Source organism: Gambusia affinis, linkage group LG15 (genome assembly GCF_019740435.1).
Source record: "Gambusia affinis linkage group LG15, SWU_Gaff_1.0, whole genome shotgun sequence".
Classification (NCBI taxonomy): Eukaryota; Metazoa; Chordata; class Actinopteri; order Cyprinodontiformes; family Poeciliidae; genus Gambusia; species Gambusia affinis.
The window spans coordinates 16,423,270-16,436,765 of NC_057882.1; the positions used below are offsets into that span (position 1 = coordinate 16,423,270).

The 13,496-nt window shown below is 39.5% G+C and overlaps 1 protein-coding gene across 3 annotated transcripts; it reads left to right on the forward strand.

Annotated features, from left to right (window-relative positions):
* The first annotated feature begins 758 nt into the window (after window positions 1-758).
* trpv1 (transient receptor potential cation channel, subfamily V, member 1) lies at window positions 759-12,795 on the forward strand. Of its 3 annotated transcripts, XM_044141370.1 has the most exons (17): window positions 759-877; window positions 1,006-1,351; window positions 4,308-4,529; window positions 4,693-4,847; window positions 4,943-5,095; window positions 5,231-5,368; window positions 6,855-7,150; window positions 7,284-7,460; window positions 7,538-7,696; window positions 7,769-7,861; window positions 7,953-8,023; window positions 8,088-8,253; window positions 8,326-8,392; window positions 8,496-8,824; window positions 8,896-9,017; window positions 11,754-11,875; window positions 11,957-12,795. In XM_044141370.1, the coding sequence occupies exons 3-17, from the start codon at window positions 4,330-4,332 to the stop codon at window positions 12,043-12,045; spliced, it is 2,337 nt and encodes a 778-aa protein (XP_043997305.1). In that variant the 5' UTR covers window positions 759-877; window positions 1,006-1,351; window positions 4,308-4,329; the 3' UTR covers window positions 12,046-12,795. The 3 variants fall into 3 exon arrangements, with proteins under 3 accessions (XP_043997305.1, XP_043997304.1, XP_043997303.1); XM_044141369.1 differs by lacking the exon at window positions 1,006-1,351; XM_044141368.1 differs by lacking the exons at window positions 759-877; window positions 1,006-1,351 and having other exon boundaries at window positions 4,294-4,529.
* The last annotated feature ends 701 nt before the right edge of the window (window positions 12,796-13,496 follow it).

A 13,496-nucleotide genomic window follows, 5' to 3' on the forward strand; every position in this document is an offset into this window, starting at 1 on the left:
GTCAGGCTGAAAATGACCTGGATGTCTCTGTCTTTTCCTTATTCTTACTGTATATTTTAATTAAGCCAATATGAAGTCCCTGCTGCACAGGTGAATGATCAGTTTTGGATTCTGTTGTTTGTGATCATTCAGACTGAAAGAATGAGAGGAATATGAAGAATGGTATTCCTTCCTCTTATAAAAATGAAAATTGGAAAAATGAGACGTTCATTTGAAATGTAGACAAAAAAGTAGTTCCAAATCACAGGCTGTAGGAACAAACATGGCCATGATCAAGAGGTTGAATATCTAAGTATATCTTTTCTTTTTGGTTGAAATTTATGTAATTAAATTTTCAACATGTTTATTTTTGTGTTTTTGACCTGAAGTGTATTGAAATCGAAGCATCAAATATGCTACTTTCAGATTTCAGTGTTCTCTAGACTCCATTGAGCAACAAAGCTAACAGTATAATTAACTTTGTGACAGGATTTATTTCATTTGTTTGAACATTTTTAGTCTAATTGGCAGATCCTGTGCTGTTATACCTTTTCTCATCCACTAAAATCAGGGTCAGATTTCACCATCTTATGCTTCCAATGTGCTTTCATGTTCTGTGCACCATTTAATCGTTAAAGAAAAGGAAGTGAACGTTACTCATGAAGACTAACTTAAGTGACGCTGGTTGGCAACTCTCAAACCACAAAGAGTCACAGGACCAGAGCAGCTTTGACAATAGACACACACGCACACACACATACACAAGCTGAAAACTGAAATGAAAGCACAAAGAGTTGCACACAGGAAACTCTGCAGCGACTTCATCAGCTAAGAAGATCAAGGCAAGAGAGGCAAATGCCAGAAAACCAGACAAACATCCTCAGACCCTGAAGGGCAAGTAAGTGTCTCTTAGGATTTTTATTTATTTATTTATTTTAAAAACATGAGGATATTTAACTTTCAATATATTTGAAAGTATCATTGATGGACATTTTTCAGTTCACTAAGTAGAAGCTTTTTTTGCAGGAGGAAATCTGCTGAAGTCATCATTAAGTCAATTTATGTTTCCGTCGGACGATTCGCCTGCAGTCTGAGCAGCACATACATGTTGAGTCCTTTTAATGCATTGCATTGTGTTCTTGGAAGAACTGATGGTCAATGCAGAAGCCTTTTAACCACTCAGAGCCTTGGTCATGGGTAGGATCTGGTGTGGGCTTGGTCACCCACTCAGGCTCTCCTTTCCTCTTATAGCCTTCTTGTTAAGTGAGCATCTTATGATGCAGGATTCACACGCCCTGATCTCAGCCGGACAGCGGACTGTTGTCTGATTCTTTTTTAAATTTTACTAAACAGGACCATCAGGATTATTCTGGTGAGTTAAGTTACACACTTCTTTCCATTGTGATATTTATTAAAGAACAATCTTTGAATTATCTTTAGAGGTTATAGGAGTGCTTCAGGGATGGAGACCTATTGTTTTCACAACAGGTTTATTAGCTTCCAATGTTATTTTGTGCTTTTGCAGAGCTTATCTCATGTTTCTGAGCTGCAGGAATCGATACATCCTCTAATATTACAGGAAATTCAGACATGCAGAGCGTGTTCTTGCACAGACTCCCAACCACAAAAATGTTTATGGAAGAGTGTTTTCCTTATATTGGTGGAATGATTGGATGATTTCACAACTCAGACAAGGCTAAAATAAAATGAACCTACTTCTGTTTTCCTCTTTTTTTTTGTTGCTGTGCTGATGTGTAATAATCATACGGTGGGGGGTCCAAACATGTGATTTCCCATTATTCTTGGAAAGGAGAACAAGAAGCCACTGATGATGTCTGTAACCTCCCCTGGCTTCCTGAGCTGTCTGATTTATGATGATGTACTGAACTCTAGGAGAATATCTCACATCTGGCGTTTGTTGAATCGATTCTTTCATAAATTCTGTTGTTAAAGAATTCGATTTGACCCCGGTGAAGCAAATAGTTGTCAAATCAAGTGATGTGTGTGTAACTGCTGCCATGGAAATCTTCTAAATAAACAGCTTTGTTTGTCACCAGGAAGGAAAGATCACATGTCCGAAAGAAATGAGAGCGTATTTAAAGACCAGAGATGTGAAACTTTGTGGTAAACATGATTCACACCAGATTTAAACATGCCCAGTGGTCTGTTCCTCACTGGTTACAGGAAACTGGTTTGCCATGTAATTGATCTAGTAGAGAGAAGGGTTACATGTCCAAATGTGATTGAAATGTTTTGAGATTTCTTCTCTTGAGAAATCTCAAAACAATCAATCAATTATTGGTAAAGACGTGCTAAAAAAAAGACTTCAAATAAATTAATGGACATATAGAGTTAAAATACCAAAACGTTAATTCACGCACATTTATCCAGTGGTGAAACAAAGTTCTCCTTTAATATTTTTCAGTTAATAAAAATTCAGATTAATAAATTCAACTCAAGCATTTTTTAAGGTGCTCTTTACCATCTACATAGATCAGAAATAAGAAAAGCAGAAGTCTAGACCATCTGGACAGATTGTGCAAAGAGGAATGGTCAAAAATCCCCCTTAGCTGTTGGAAATGTTATGAAATAAAAGCTAAATTTATTGCAAGGGTTATTTTACACATCAGACAGGGCTCTGAAATAAATGGGTAAAATTTCCCAATGCGCTAAACGCTGGCTACTTAAAGTACAACGAAATGCCTTTCATAGCTAGTAAATAATATGGTAAACAGTTAAAGTTATAGAAAAAATAAACTATCGGTAAACAAATATGCTTAAGATAAATTACCCATTGAGAAATTACAAAAGAATTTCTAAACCTAGTGGAAAATGGGATATAAACTCTAACCTTTAACACAATTAGACAACATATAAATAAATCGGCTACCATCAATTTAAATAAAGCATTAAGATTATCTAAGAGCCTCTCTTTGAATTTGACTGCAGTGGAGTGAACAGTGTCTTTAAAGCATGAGGTTCAGGAATCAACATCTCCTAAGTGCTTCCCCAAAAGGAGATAAGAGAAAAGATTATCTGTGCATTTACTTTACTATCATGATAGTTGCAGCAAGAGATGGAGACGTCTGTTAGCTAAAGTAATGGCAAATGACTGGATTTCTTTTTCAAGCACAGAATACTAAATGATGGGATTAGATTAAGATGTCAAGAAATTTGAATGGATTTACAATTTCAGATGAAAATGCATTTCTAGCTTTCAAAAATCCTAAATATCTAGGGGTGAACTGACTGCAGTTTTCTGTCCAATCGCCGATTACAATCTTTAAAAAGCCTGACCTGCTGATTCCAGTTGTGTGTGACACAGAATTGTTTTTGTCTGAAATGTTGCTACATATTGCAAGAAAGTTGCTGAGTTGTCAACAGTGGGGTGACTATTGCAAACCTGCAGACATGACCATGTAGGCGGATCTGTCAGTCAAACCTTTCTGGTTGTGTTGAGATTAAATAATTCTGTGTTTTTCCTCTATCTCTTGTAGCTAGTTGCAAAGCTAAAGCTAAAAGAATTGACATGTTAGGAAACGCCCTCAAAGCTACAGTTAAAGGATATGACACACTAGGGAATGCCCTCTTTAGGTCCTAGCTTAAACAGGCTAACAAAGGAAGTTACCAAGTGTTGCTTGGTGCCATTTTGTCCTGCTAACTCCTAAAAGTAGCATGAAAAATGGACCAGCTGTATTTCGGTATTAATAAATGGAATTCATACATTCAACTCACTGACTCTTCTTCAGCCTCACACATCAAGAACTTAGCATGGAGAACGGATAAATCCTCCACAGTTGATTCTTAGACCTTTGACGAGGCAGATAAGATCAGTAGATAAGAGCAGCTTCACACCAAATGTCGAACAATCACCAATTTCCCAAAATAAAGAAAAATCTGGGCCGATTTATCGGTGCACCAGTAATAATAACCTCTTTGAGTTTAGTCCTATTCATTCCCATTATCATGACACCAGAATTATATGGTTCTCACTGCAGCCGAATTAATATTTGTTATAAGTCCTGTTAAATAAAGCAACGGACTGAGATAGCAGCCTTGTGGAACCCCAATCTACAACCAGCTGAGTTAACCTGGATTTGTTCCGTCTCAAAACTACAACCAACTGGTAATTGAACTACACAGGCCAAGAATGGTTAGCTTTCTAATCAAAACTAATTCAAGTATATTGCTAAAACACAAGAGTAGTCAAGAAAAGACATCATGGCATGCTTCATAATACTCAGGAGGTTTTTACCCAAAAAATATTATGCTACTGCTCCCTTTTGAGACCAACTGAATGTTAAAACACTTGTAATGTTTCATTCCAGATTACCAGAGTTTTACGTAAAGATGAGGAAATCAGATTTCCATCTGGAGGCGGACGACAGAACGGAGGAGGAGAAACGGAAGCAAAAAGAACCAAAGAAGGATGGCTTGGCTTCTGCTTTAGGGTTGAGCAAGGAGGCCCCAAAGGCCCCCATGGACACCGACTACCAGGAGGAAATGGAGCTGGTCAAGCCTCAGATCCGATTTAATCTCAACTTCGACAAGTGAGTCTCTGCACACAGACATAATCTGATTCTACCTTAATTTACCATTACATTACCACATGGGTACTGTGAGCTGTCAAGCCACTTATTACTGATTACAATGGACTAGAAAACTGCTTGATTCACAGTAAACCCTGAGATATGCAACAACTTTTGTTTCCAGAGAGATTCGAGGTGAGGCATCACAGCCAAAGAGAGACAACTCCACTTTCACCATTGAGCGTCTGTTTGAAGCAGTGGCCAGCAGGGACGTCAACAAACTGGACGGCCTATACCTGTACTTGCATCAGAACATGAAGAAACTCTCTGACTCTCTGTGTAAGTGTGTAAGGGAGTCATAACCCAGCAGGTTATATGGGTCTAACTACAGCAGAACTGTGTTCTGACTCCCCAACATGCGGTCACATCTACAGATCAGTCGTACGGTAAAACCGCCCTGATGAAAGCTCTGCTGCACCTCAAAGATGGCAAGAATGAAACCATAGAGGAGCTGGTCAACGTTTCAGAGAGGATCGGCGACATAAAAGAGTTTGTGAACGCCGCCTTCACCGATAGCTACTATAAAGGTCAACTTTCTTCTGAATAAAAGCTTAAACCTGTCAGTCTGCTCTCTTTTTCCATGTTCCACTGTTTTTTAATGATGTCCTTTTTTTAACAATAACAAAATAATAAAAAATATGTTTTGCTATGTCTTCTTATAGGTCAAACTGCTCTACATATAGCCATTGAGAGGAGGAGTATTTCCTATGTGAAGCTGCTGGTCAGCAAAGGCGCAGATGTTCATGCCAAAGCCTGTGGGAAGTTTTTTCAGCCTCATGATGGTCCCAACTTCTACTTTGGTAAATCTTTTTTCTCATAGCACACTGATTTGCTTCTGACAAAGGTTTTGGATTTACCTAAAAAACACAGCAGTTCTGACCAAAGTTTCCACATTTCTATGTAAGAAATGTAACAAAAGGATTCAGCCGGAAGACCATTCTAAATGTCTTATTGGTGGGTATTTAGTCATGCTAGGTGATTTCACACTGCTTGAAACAGAGTTTCATCAAGACAGTCGTTCCAGATTAACATTAAGTCATCAAAATAAACAACAAAAACATATTTCAAAATGTCTATAGTGACTTGAAGGAGTTTTATTTTTACATGTGTTAGAATGTCCAGATTTGACATAAGAAATTTTATTAGAAATCAGAATTTCTCGCAAATCATGTCCTCAAAACCTTTTGGCACAACATTTTATTTGCACTTGGGACAATTTAGATTTTTTAAACTTGTTGAATATGTTTTTGGCAAGGTATAAAGTCACACAACCATACTTTTTTCACATTTTCTAATAAGTAGTAAAGTGAAATTTCTGTGCTAACCATATGGGTTGTCGTTTGTAAAATTAAAGTGACGTAGGCAAAAATCAACAGCAAATTAACAGCCGTAAGAGAAAAGTAGTGCAGTCTCAGTTTTCAAAGTTATATTTTCACCATTTTATTCATTCATTTATAAATGTCCCCGTTTAAAACTAAAATATTTAATTAGCAAGCTAAATTTATAATACCAATTTATGTAATATCATGTAGATTTAATAAACTCGGTCATACGAACCTCTTTGTAACTGGCGAGACTGAATACTTCCTGTCACCTATTCGTCATCGTTTCTTTTCTCTATCTATCTATTTTTTGTACATTTCAGCTTAAAACAAAGGACGAGCAGTTTTAATTTCAACAGACGTCAACATTAATCATCAGCAGGAGTTCATAAAAAGGTTCACAAAACTCAGCTTTTATTTTTATTGTCCACTTCCGGCGATCGGAACGTGAATTTTTATATTAGCTTAAATATTTAGTAAATATTTAGCTTGAAACTAAATTCTTGCTAATATTTTGTAAACTAAATATTCAGCTTGCTAGCTAAATATTTAGTTTCAAACTAAATACTTAGCTTGCTAGCTAACTGATAATAGTAGTTAGCTGCACAAGTGTGATTTTACTTACATTTTCTCCATTCCACGCTCGCTGGAAATAATATCTATACCATCACTAGAATTTAGATATATTTAACTATTAGGCACTATTAATGACATAACTATTAGGGCTGTACAGTATATATTGTCATCGCAAAATCGGTGTGTGCAACATTAACATCACACCTAGCCTACTGTTTGGACTGCGATGCTAATATAAGAATTCTGACGTTGTGTTTTTCATACTTATGCTACATTCAGCCAGTAGGACAGTCTCTTGGTGGCAAAAGCTCACTTTTTTTTTGATTTCCTGTGTTTGTATAGGCAGCACTTGTGTTGTGATTCATGTTGTTTAATTATTGCATTATAGGCGAGCTGCCCCTGTCTCTAGCAGCCTGCACAAACCAACCTGACATAGTGAGCTACTTAATGGAGAATGAGTATCCAGCGGACGCCAAGATGGCAGACTCTCACGGCAACACAGTGCTGCACGCCCTGGTGTTGGTGGCCAGTAACTCGAAGGAGAAGCCAGAATTCGTAACAGCCATTTATGATCTCATCATAAAGACCAATGCCCGACTGCATCCCAATATAAAGCTGGAGGAGAAAGAGAACCACGATGGACTCACACCTCTCAAACTGGCTGCCAAGAATGGCAAGATTGGGGTAAATGGAAACCCAGAGTAACTTTAAAAAAATAATAACATTAAGATGGTTGGAGCCCTCAGTTATGACTAGATTAGGAGAGTCTGAACTGTCACAGACTGTTTATAACTTCCTTTCTTTTATTTGTCTACAGGTATTTTCTCACATCCTACAAAGGGAATTTCAGCAGAATCACTTCAAGCACTTGTCCCGTAAATTCACTGAGTGGGTTTACGGACCGGTCCACAGTTCTCTGTATGACCTGTCCTCTGTGGACTCATACGAGAACAACTCTGTTTTGGAAATTCTAGTCTATGGCACTGACATTCCCGTGAGTCCCAGGTTTGCAGGCAAACGCAGAAAAACCTTAAGCTGTCATTAAGGTCACAAGGTCGTGTCTCTTCTCAGAACCGCCACGAGATGCTGGAGACGGAGCCACTCAGCTGCCTCCTGGAGGATAAGTGGAAGAAGTTTGGATGTGGAATGTTTTTTTTCAACTTCCTGGTCTACCTTGTGTACCTGATCCTCTTCACTGTTGTAGCCTACAATAAAAAAGATTCTACACAGGTAAACAGATTTAAACAGTGATTAACAGAACCTGAGACGGACCTGAACTAATGTCTCCTCTGTGTCCCACAGCTTCCGTTTATCCCTGAGGACGCCTGGGATTACCTGTATGTTTTAGGCCAGCTGCTGACTTTACTAGCAAACTGCTACTTCTTTGTCATTGGGGTATGTGAGCCACATTTTTGCCCACTGGTTTATGTTGCCATCTTGTGGCAGTTTAAGTTAGTAAAACCTCTATGATTGTCAAAATCCCCAGATTATAGAAATGAAGAGGAAGAGGCCAAAGATGCAGACACTGCTGATTGATGGATATTATGAGATTCTCTTGTGAGTAGATTTTTCTACCATTATTTTATTTCTACAGTCAACCTAACATCCATGCTGTCGTTAGCTTCGTGCAGGGATTACTGTTCCTGGCCGCCACTGTTCTGTACTGGGCGGGGAGGCAGGAGTACCTGGGCTTCCTGGTGATCTGTCTGGCTCTCAGCTGGGTGAACGTGCTGTACTACTCCAGGGGCGACAAACACATGGGCATCTACAGTGTCATGATACAGAAGGTAGCGATATCAATGAGCTGCAACTTACATTGCAGTGGACAGTTTACCATCTAGTATCTTATTTCTTTGCAGATGATTCTCAGCGATATCCTGCGCTTCCTTTTTGTTTATATTGTTTTCCTCTTTGGATTCTCAGCAGGTATTTTATCTTCTCTTGAGTAAGTTGAGAGTTAACAACTCCAGGCTTGTCTGCATTTTCACCCCTGATTGACCTAAAATGACATTGTTTTCCCCTGTTACAGCCGTCGTCACACTGCTCATACAACCTCCTCCTGAAAACAGAACAGGAAAAGGGAGACAAGGATTTTTTACTACCTCCAAACCCAACACAGAGTGTTTCACGCCCAGCTACAGAAACATCTCCTACACCACCCTGCAGCTCTTCAAGTTCACCATCGGCATGGGCGACATGGAGTTCACCCAGGAGTACCAGTACATGGAGGTCTTCTACTTCCTCCTTATCGGCTACATCATTCTCACCTACATTTTGCTCCTCAACATGCTTATAGCCCTAATGAGCCGCACAGTGGAGGAGATCACCAAGGAGAGCGCCAGCATTTGGAGGCTGCAGGTGAGTGACTTGCATTCCTTTTGGTATTTATTGAAGAGGGCAGGTATTAAATGGGTTGCTGTTGTTCCCAGAGGGCGGTCACAATTATGGACATGGAGAAGCGGCTACCCTGTTGTCTGAAGAACAGTTTTCGCTCTGGGGTGGAGAAGAAACTCGATACTGCTTTTGGAGACGATCGTCGAAGGTGTTTCAGGTATGCCTCTTTATTTTTATTTCAGCTACTCAAACACACAAAGGGCTGTGAAACCTACAGTACAGACCAAAAGTTTGGACACACCTTCTCATTGAATTCAATGAGAAGGTGTGTCCAAACTTTTTTTTTATCATGAGATATTGCACAGACAAGTGCCGGCACAAAATACAACAGTCTCTTTCCAACACCCCAGCCTGTGCATAGGAAAAATAAAGCACTTATGGTGTTCACACACTCCATCCCCCCGACCCCTTTTGTAAAGCTTTGTTACACATCAAAGTGGGAAAGACAAATGACTGTAAAATCGACTCCCCTCAGCTGAAAAGAAAAAGAGCAAAACCTCTGCGTGTTGTTAAGAGAACAAAAACAAAACAACAACAACAACAAAAAAAAAAAACATGATGATGGCTGAGGAAGAGTCCGGGTCAATTGGCAACAGTGAGGAGAAAAGCAAAAAAAAACCTAAATAAGAACAGCGGTAGCAGGGTGAAGACTGGAGAGGAGAGAAGCAGGTGATGTTGAGACTGGATGGGAGCCAGCATGGAGAAAAATCTCTCAAGTTTCATTCAATAAATAGCATTGTTGAATATGAAAAAAAAAAAAAGATTCTTCAAAAGTTTGGACACACCTTCTCATTGAATTCAATGAGAAGGTGTGTCCAAACTTTTGGTCTGTACTGTATATTTATACTTTTGAGATTGGTAAAACCTGATTCTTTGCCATCCACCATCCACATTTAACTAGCCTGGTTGGCATTCTTCTGTCCCAACTCTAGATACTGGTGATGTGGTTTGGCGAGTCATTGTCTTGCTCACTCTTTTTTTTTTTTTAACAAAACAATGAGTACCAGACATAGACATTCAAGTCACACTTGACACAGTACTTTGTCAGGAGAATAAACACAGACTAATAAATTACAAAACAAGCAAGAACCAAAAAGACACAAAAACAAAAAAAACCCAGCAATTATTTCCATAAGTACATGTATAAAAAGTAGATAAATAAAAAAACAAATGGAGGTAATAGAAAGTAAATAAAATATAAATTAGACAGAAAACAACTTAAACGAGGCACCTAAAGGGCTTAAGTATTACGTGCTACAAAATTTGTTCTAAGACTTAGATAAAGGGTGTATGCCATTACAACTGGGAGGTAAGGGGAGCACCACTGATGGGGTCAGATCAAGAGTCAAAGACATAGCATGGTCCAGAAATGGTGACCAGATTCTTGGAAATGTGATTTCAGAGCCTTTGAGAGTATGGCAAATTTTTTCCAGTTTTATGAACGAAAGGGCATCTCTTATCCCAGTGTTTCCCAATTCCAGTCCTCGGGGCCCCCTGCCTGCATGTTTTAGGTGTTTCCCTTCTGCCACACACCTGGATTGAATCTTTGGGTGATTAACAGGCTCCTGCAGCACTTGATGGCTGCAGAAGATGTCATGCAATCATTTGAATCAGCTGTTCTGGTATAGAGGCAAATCTAAAACATGCAGGCAGGGGGGCCCGAAGACTGGAATTGGGAAACACTGTCTTATCCAATAAGATTGTGAGGGTGGGGGAGGATTCTTCCAGTGCATCAGTATAATACATCTAGCCAGTAGCGTGTCCTGCTCACGCTTAGCATACAGGTTGATGTAATCTATGTAGAGGAAGTGACTGATAGTTGCCCCATTTCTAAGTTTATATGCAATATGGTCTGTGCAGATCAGCGTTGGAGACAGAGATCGGCTTAGTTTATTTCACATTTGATGAAGATTTCCACAGTTGGCTTGAAATTGACCTCGATGGTGGTTTTCCACAGCCTAATGGAGTTTGCAACAAACGTTCTTAGAGTGCTGTTGACTTTGTAGAGTTTCAGACCTTCCGGGTTCTGACATTAAGTCATAGGCTTTCTTATAATCAATCCAGGCAGTGCTCATATCATTCAAGGTGAGGAAAAATGGGCTTTAGAAGCAAATAAATTAGATGCATTATTTATATTAACAAAACACCCTCCAAAGATAAGAAGTCCACTAATGTGTTTCAAAGGATAATTGGTGGGGCATGGCATGGATGGAAGGAAGGACGATGGAAAGCATTGTAACTATATTATTGGAGGTAAATACTGATAAAGTGAACCTGTAATCATTCATTTATCTAAAGTTTGGGATATGGGCAACATAAAGCAAAACTTTCACACAGAGAAACAGCAAAGAAGCAAAAGTAAGTGGACAAAATTAAGAGACATACTGCATACTGCTGAGCTGGAGTTCAAACCTAGTTTAGATTATTTTGCCAACCAGTTCTGGATCAGATATGAACCAGTTCAATTGTTTGTTGATTTATCATACTGAATTACTCTTCACGATGTTAGATTTTTAAGTAAATAATATGTTAAAATACTAATATTTAGCATTGCGGCAAAAAGAGAGTGGGTTAAAAGGAGTCATTTTTAACCTGGAGGACTGAACAGGTAACATTGGGCTAAATGCAGTTTAATCTTTTTTTTTTACCCTGTGAAGCAAAACTCCTGATACTACTGACTCATATTCTGAGCAGCTGAATAATTGGGAAACCTCAGCAAGAACTAATCAAAGAGCTGAGAAAAAGGTTTAGTGCTGCATATAATTAACAGAAAATTCAGCTGTGTGTTCAGGGTCAACCGATGCACAGTTCACAAGGTGTCAAGCTACTTAAAGCTACCTCAGGTGTTGCACAGCTGGAAATAATGGAAGCGTGCGTCGCCTTGTCTCCTTAGGGTTGAGGAAATGAACTGGAACAAATGGAACACCAACCTGGTCAACATCAGCGAGGATCCAGGATGCTGTGATCGGAGCGAGCAGCCGGATTTGGACCGCCCTTCCAGAGGATTTAACAGAGGTAGTTCAAAAAAAACAAACAAAAGGTCTCCAAGACTGTACATAAATCCTGATCTTGTAATATTTCCTTGTTTTTCCACAGGGAGGAGCTGGAGAGGCATTTTCATGGAGAGCACTTGGAGGAGGAGGAGGCCGTCTCAGTCCACTGAGATGAGCCCCCTGAATACCTGAAGAGTTAAACATGGTTGCTCAGCCTGAATGATACGAGCAACAAGGTTTTCCAACTCAAACATATTATTGTTGAGCGGAGAAAAGCTTGAACTGATGCCCTAACTGACTTGCAGTGTTTGTGTTGTTGTAAATGCAGTTTCAAAAGAAACATTCAAGTAAAATCATCAGTAGCAAGGAAAATACTGAGGGTCTTTCTGTGTTTGACGTCAATAACTCGATTAAAAAAATTACCTTTAGGCATACTGTAACAAGTTTTGCTTAATCCTAGATGAAATGTTGTATTTCTAATTAAAGCGTCTTGTGATGTGTATGTCAACGAGCCGATTTTGAACGCGAGCGGTGCAAAGACGCCCCAACCTTCCAGCGCCTCTGGCGTGGCTTAAAATCCATCATGGCGTTATACTGATCACCAAGGTGCTGATCCTGCCTCTCCTGCTGTGTGCCCTTTATACAGGTCCCATTTTCATCACAGCCAGACAAGCTAAATCTACTGCAGTCAGATCAGGCCTGCAGATTTCACAGCTTGCTCCATCTACTCGACTTCCTCTAGCTATAAGGCAGAGGCAGGCCTGGATAAAGGGCATGAAAGCACAGCAATCGGAGCAACAATCGCCACCTTGGGCACCGGCTGACACAGTTACAAATTATACGTGCTCCAGACCTTTTTGTTCAGTCCCTTCTTTGGCTGTGCGGCTCTAGTCAAAGTTTCCTTGTGTTATGCAAATAAAAGGTGATCATTTTGGCTTTTTAGAGATGCGTTTGAGCGTTTTCTTTTTTTTTTTGCCCAGTTAGAATTTAATATTTAATCCAGATAGGATAAAATATACAGGTATGATTTTGACAAAGAAACATTTTGTGGAGACATCAAAGTACATCTGGCATTGTATTTGATCATTATTCTTTTTGAGAAGGTTAGAGTTCAATTAAATTGGTCGGTCTTAAAAGCTGGCCATACAGCCGGCTTTTAAGATTAGTCCATAATTGGGTTTTGGTCTGGGTCACTCCAGAAAATTTGTGTTAACCTACTTCATCCATTCCAGAACCAGACTTGTATGCATTTCCAGTTGTCTCAATGTTTCAAGTTTCTTTTGATTTGAGGTGAAGTTGAATCTTTCACCATCATTCTACCCTTTTTGTCCCAGTACTACTAACAGCGAATCAGAGTCTCACCATCATGCGACAACCATGTTCTTTGATTTGAAAGCTTCCTCTGAACATTCTTCTCACCATTGAGGACAAATACTTATATATATAACTCAGTTAACATCGATCACTGTTAGATGGCCACACATCAGCCTGAATGGTCACTGATCATCGTACTCATCTTCCTTTCACCTGCAGCAGTCTTTCTCAAACTGTGGTCTGGTGGTCCGCGGGCGCCCCCTAGTGGTCCGCGAGGTACTGCATGTAAACGACCGTTTATTTGCCGTGACGTCAGCTCAAAGTGCGAT

Coding starts and splice junctions, on each gene's coding strand:
- trpv1 (XM_044141368.1), top strand. CDS start 4,294: ATGTTTCATTCCAGATTACCAGAGTTTTACGTAAAGATGAGGAAATCA. Junction 5,369..6,854: donor TGGTCCCAACTTCTACTTTG/GTAAATCTTTTT, acceptor ATTGCATTATAG/GCGAGCTGCCCCTGTCTCTA. Junction 8,024..8,087: donor GGATATTATGAGATTCTCTT/GTGAGTAGATTT, acceptor TGCTGTCGTTAG/CTTCGTGCAGGGATTACTGT.